Source organism: Oryzias melastigma, linkage group LG8 (assembly GCF_002922805.2).
Source record: "Oryzias melastigma strain HK-1 linkage group LG8, ASM292280v2, whole genome shotgun sequence".
NCBI classification, from domain to species: Eukaryota; Metazoa; Chordata; class Actinopteri; order Beloniformes; family Adrianichthyidae; genus Oryzias; species Oryzias melastigma.
This window is the reverse complement of record NC_050519.1, coordinates 7,219,068-7,225,121: the sequence shown is the minus strand read 5'-3', so window position 1 is coordinate 7,225,121 and position 6,054 is coordinate 7,219,068. Positions and strand designations below refer to the sequence as shown.

At 37.5% G+C, this 6,054-nt stretch overlaps 1 protein-coding gene across 4 annotated transcripts in view; it reads left to right on the top strand.

The window, feature by feature from the left end:
* Positions 1-6,054, top strand: part of si:ch211-278a6.1 (SRC kinase signaling inhibitor 1) — a 120,278-nt gene that overhangs the window by 98,305 nt on the left and 15,919 nt on the right. For all 4 annotated transcript variants that reach the window (XM_036213181.1, XM_036213184.1, XM_036213182.1 and 1 more), the window contains 5 exons: positions 898-918; positions 1,492-1,652; positions 3,633-3,808; positions 5,130-5,260; positions 5,455-5,602. In XM_036213181.1, coding sequence (XP_036069074.1) covers positions 898-918; positions 1,492-1,652; positions 3,633-3,808; positions 5,130-5,260; positions 5,455-5,602 — 637 coding nt within the window. The remainder of the gene's footprint in view (positions 1-897; positions 919-1,491; positions 1,653-3,632; positions 3,809-5,129; positions 5,261-5,454; positions 5,603-6,054) is intronic.

Below are 6,054 nucleotides of genomic sequence, written 5' to 3'. Positions count from 1 at the left end.
TAAAACAACAGAAAATTTGAAAATAAATAAATAAATAAAAAAACGAAAATACAAAAAAAAATGTTTTTTGAAAATAAAAAACAATAAAAACTTGAAATAAGTTTTGAAAATTTGAAAACAAATTCTGTGAAAACTTGAAATAAAAAAAACTTAAAATGTAAAAATTACTGATTGAAAAAAACTATCCATTAGTAACAGCTGCTGTGTTGAATTTTCTTTTTTTTTCTGAATCTTCACTTTCATTCCTCAGTTTTACAATTTCAATTCTGATTTTCAAGTTTTCACTGCTGAGCTGAGCCTAATTTGACATGGGGGCGTGGCTTTGAGCTCATTGGCTAAACAAATTTTTTAAATGTAAAAATTTCAAAGCATTTTTTTTTCAAAAATTTCAGTTTTTTTTTCAATGTACAATGTCTTGTTTTCATTTTTTTTGTTTTCAAATGGTTTTTTTTCAGTTTTCAAATTTTCAATATTTTTTTCAGTTACAATTTCTATTTTTCAAGTTTTTTATCTGTTTTTTGTTCATTTTAAGCTGATTTGACCCCGTGCATTCGCCCCTCAGGAGCAGCAGAACTTTTAATGTTTGTCTCCTGTCCATTGAATTGTGTAAATGTCATTCTTAAACATTGAGGCCTAAATAAGATCTATTCTATTTTCGCCCAAATGTTTTGTGGTTGCTTTTAAGCCTTTTATGCAATCAGACCTTCAGTGAGTCTATTCCAGGTGCTTTTGAAACCTCTTCACACATCGATACTGCAAAAGTGTTTTTTTTTTGTAGTGTTGTTTTCCAGGGTCACACTCTTGTAAAAGTGAACTCTAAAGATTTCATTTCCCTCCCTCTGTCTCAACCACACCCAATTACTTCTGGATAACTGCTCCGCTCTTTCTATATTCCAGCTGGACGGTCGAAGAAGAAAGGTAGTTGGCATCTCCTACTCTATCACCCTTTCAATTCTGCGTCAGACATTTCCCATGGCTCTCTGCCCCGTGTATGGGTGTGTGGTGTTGCTGGGTAGCTGGCAGTGTTTGTTCGCGTCTTTTCCTGCTGGCTGGTTTCCCAGAGAGCGGACTCCTCTCCTCTTGTCTCCGTCTCTAATCCTTCAATCTTTGCTTGGCTATTCCTTGTGGGGATTTTCAGAAATTTGCCTTGTCACACACTGGACACTCCGTCGTGAGTGTGTATGTGTGGTCACAGAAAAGGTGGATTGATGCCCATACTCACAAACCCCTGTGTTTAAATAAGAGCATTAATATCCCTGTGTGTCATAACTTCTTGAAACAGGTTACTAATAGCATGAGTTCACCTTTCTCCCTAACAAGAGTTTTGTGAATATGGTGCTTTTTTGTGCATTTTCCACACTGGACACAGTGTGACAGAAAGTGTAAATTTCTATACATGCTAACTTCGTGTTGGTGTTTAGCCCAGCAAGCAGATCAGTTTGTGACCTAGTGACCCCTCCCCGCCCCAATGTTTTGCTTTGTGATCACCAGCAAACACCCCGTCGGCACCTCTAGCTCTGATGCCGCCGCCGCCCTCCAACTTGACCCCGGTGAACAGCGTCGGTCGCCTGCAGATGAAGCTCCATCTGCACGGTCTGCAGCAAAACGCCACCGACCTGCGGAAACAGCTCTCTCAGCTGCGCAAGCTACAGGTACCCTCACTGAAAAGAGGTTTTTATTTTTGGCTGCTGTTTGAAATCACACTTTAGGAGGTGAAATGAGAGAAAAAGGAGAACCAGTGAACACCAAGCATGGAAAAATTGCATTTTTTTACTTCAGAGGGAGGTGAAAGTCTAAGTTCTTGAAAGCTGGACAACGGAAAAAGTTAAACTGAATCCTTTTAGATCACATGTGTCAAAGTCAAGGCCCGGGGGCCGGATCCGGCCCTCCGGGTAATTACATCCGGCCCTCCAGATCATTTTCTTTTATTGTTATTAATGACCCGATGTTATCTTCTAACTTGTATAATTTTGACAAAATATGTCTTTATGAAGAGTTATTTAAGTTGATTTTTTACATTTTTTATTATTCAAATTTATGTTAAAAAGTTACAGATTTAAAGTTTTAAAAATTGGCATCCTGCTATCTTTTTGGACTATTGGAATTGGAGTTTAGCTAATGTTTCAGCTGCATGCTAGCGTTAAGAGTTTACATGTTGCAGACCCCTGACATAGACAATTTACCACAGATACAGACATAATTTTGGCACAAATGGGACCCCATACGGCCCAGACAGACTCTGCCTTCAGTGGCCCCAAGATAAAATGAGTTTGAGAACTCCGGTTTAGATTAATTTGCGCAATTTCATAGTCATTGGAAGGACAGCAACTTTGAATTTAGCACAGATGTGACCTTACAGTGAGGTAAAAATGTGCTAATAGTCCGTTTTTATTATTTTCCCATGAAAAAATAACAGTGGGTTTATGAAATTAAAACGTGAATGGATTTGACTTTATTGGTTTTTTGTACACAAATCGAATTTACACTTGATTGTTCATCTCTGAGTCACACTGGTTGAAGTGATTGATTTTAGGTCAGTTAATTGGATCGAATCAAATCGTCCAAAAATGAATCCAATTACCAGAAATATTAGCATCTTTGCTCCACATGTACTGTTTAATACTTCAAAATACAATATATATGATGCTTTCAAGGTGTTTTCCTTTAGCGCTGTGATGAATGAATTTAAAGATCTAATAATAATACAATCTGATCTTGTATTTTTCTGGAGCGACACAGAAAAATATACTTATTTCTGCCTGTGATTCAAGCAGTTCCAAGGTTAGTGAGGGAAGAGGAAGTAATGAGATGAATGCCTTTAGCAGCAGTGGAGTGGAGTTTCTAGCAGAGGAAATATAACGTAATGGGGATGAGATGATGAGCATGCAGTGCTGTTATTAGTTCCACAGCGGCGGGCACAAACGCTCCCCGAATGAAGTAAGCGGCGAGAAGGAGAGCCAGAAAAGCGTGGCGGCGTCTCCTGTCCGGAGGAGAGAGTTTGTTTTCGTGTGTGTGTGTCCCGGTGTAACCTCTACTGTGACCGTCTCTTTTATTTTGAATGTGGCTTCTGAATTATGCAAGAAGGGAAGGTGGGAGGTGAGAGTGCAAAAAATAGGAAAGAAAAACTTTTTTGTTCATCTCTAAAAATGATCAACCTGCACTGATGATGCTCTATTTATGGGACACCGCCGAAGTGTTAGCGATATTGTTGTCTTTCTAGAACATAAGGCTGATAAATTATTAATTTTCCTTGCTTGCCAGGTGATTTCATCCCAGGGAATAGTATTACATGCAGAAGGCCAGCAGAGTTTTCTATTCATAACTCTGACAGGCAGCTTAGTTCACGCTCAAGTGCTTTTGTCGTGAGCATCTTTCATTTTCCTCAGGGCATCTCAGCTTTCTGTTTGGAGAGCTATTTATGTGCATGCTAATGCGCGCACAGAAGTAAATTAAATTGCATCTAACTGTAATTTTTATGTCTAAAACTCATGAGATCTGACTAGGTGAAAATACCAAACAGTAAGAAGAAAATAACTCCATGTTTTCATGTCAGTGACTGTGTTATTTACAGTTTTTTATTGTTTATTTATTAAAAACCTGAGCAGGGTGGGTTCTTGTAATTGTGTTTGCAGCTAGAGAACCAGGATTCAGTTCGATCTCTGCTGAAACGGACCGAGGCCGAGCTGAACATTCGCGTGGCGGACGCTGTGAGGAAACAGGAGGACCCCCTCCAGAGACAGCGCCTCCTGGTGGAGGAGGAGAGGCTCAAGTACCTCAACGAGGAGGAACTCATCATCCAGCAGCTCCAGTCAGTATTAAAAACCCATTCGGTAGCACTTTATAATAAGAGTCTTTGATGAATAAACATTATTAACATGTTTATAGGGTGTTAGTAAGACATTTATTGGCGTACTTAATAAGTAGCAAAACTACCTAAAGAAAACAAATAAACAAAGCCTGTAAACTAAGACTACCAAGGTCCAAACTAAAATAACAAACCCAGCAGTGTAAGAATACTGAGGTGGAAAAGTAAAAAAAAGAATAAAAAAATGATTTTTTTGAAGTACAGATTACTTAATTAGAATTTATTTAATTTTAATTAGCTAAATTTCCAAATTGATGTCTGAGGAGCACATAGATGATAAACTATTGAGGTTTTTACATCCCTGTTGACCTGAAGACGTCTTGTTTGCTTATACCTCCAGAATAAACAGATTTTAGCAAAACTGGTAAAAAGTTTGATCTTTTATGACTTAAAAGAACATTTTGTCTAATGCTGTTTATGCGGTTTTTTGTTTTTGAATTTGTTTATGCCAAAAAATTGACATAATACATATTTATAATAAAAAAAGAAGGTCATGAATCCAAATCTAAATTTCTTAAGACTATACGGCATGTTTTCCAACATACCCAGCTCTGGCGTGTTCTAAGTGGAACAATTTAGTGATAGAAAAGTGTACTTAATATAATGGCTGGTGAGTGTATGTCTTAGAAAATTACATGTGGCTAAAAACGACATAATCATAATTAAAAAAACACTGGAAATAATTCTAAAAAAGTCTTTTTGCTGAAACTGTCTGGCTAACTTTTGCCTTTAAGCTCTAACATATAAACATTAAGCTAAACTAGCAATACGCTTGATATTTCTCTCAACGTTTCAATCTTTGAACATTTTTTTTTTTTATATTCTCCAACTGTAGATTCAGTTTCTCTCTTGCAATTAGATGACTCATAAGTTGGTGCGTTGATAGCAAAGATACGTAACTGTAATGAAGCCCGGCGTAGAGCAAGATGCTCATTAAGATGTGAGATGTGTCTACTAATACATTAAAGTGACTGCAGAATGAAAGCGCTTCTGTGAGATTTAATAATCAGATAACTTCATATCGGAAACTTTTTCAGAGGCATTAAAGTTGTCGGTACAGGTCCTCATCTAGGAAGAGACTCAGAGTAACTCTCCAGATTCTTGAAAACATCTAGTTGTTTAGAAACTTTTCGTTTTCACTTCTGCTGCCAACTGACTCAGCGATCATTTGGTCAAACTTGAATGACATGAATCCGAGTGTGTAGGAAGCTTTAAGTGTGCAGAGGAGTCCGTGGAGCTCAGCCTTCTGTCTGTTCCATCCCAGCGACCTGGAGAAGTCTGTGGAGGAGATCCAGAAGGAGTCGTCTGTCAACCACAAGCTGGTGACGGCGCAAGAGCTGGAGGAGAAAACGGCACTTCTGAGAAAGCTGGGAGAAACACTTACTGAGCTGAAAAGTGAGTCATGCTGGTGCATTTGGAAAACAATCATTTACTCTGGTGGACGGTTTATTATCTATGCACCAGTTCCTCCGTAGGAATCTGTCTTGGATCTCTTATCGGCTAAATGACACGAAAGTGTAAAGTTTAATTACCAGTGAAGGCTTTAATATACTTTGTATGTTTATTGGACCATGTTTATTCTGATGCAGATCAGTTTCCTGGCCTGCAAAGTAAGATGCGGGTGGTGCTGCGGGTGGAGGTGGAGGCCGTCAAATTCCTAAAAGAAGAGCCGCACAGACTTGATGCCCTGTTGAAACGCTGCAAGACGATAAGTGACACCCTCATCACCATGCGCAAGTAGGAATGAGACTGGCTTTTGGTGCTTTTTTATGGGGTCAAATCAGGATCAGCTTAAAGTAAAGGAAAAAACTGATTGAAAATTTGAAAACTGAAAAAAAATTAAAAACAAGACATTGTAAATTTGAAAGAAAAAAAAAACAGAAAATTAAAAAAAAGAATGCTTTGAAAATTTGAAATTTCCAGTTAGCCAATGAGCTCAAAGCCACACCCCCATGTCAAATTAGACTCAGCTCAGCAGTGAAAACTTGAAAATTAGAATTGAAACTGTAAAAATGATTAACGAAAGCGAAGATTCAGAAAAAAAAGAAAATTCAAAACAGCAGCTGTTTCTAAATAATATTTTTTTTAATCAGTAATTTTTACATTTATTTATTTTTATTGCAAGTTTTTCCTTTTTATTTTCAAAGTTTCAAGATTTATTTCAAGTTTTAAGTTTTTTTTTCCCAAAA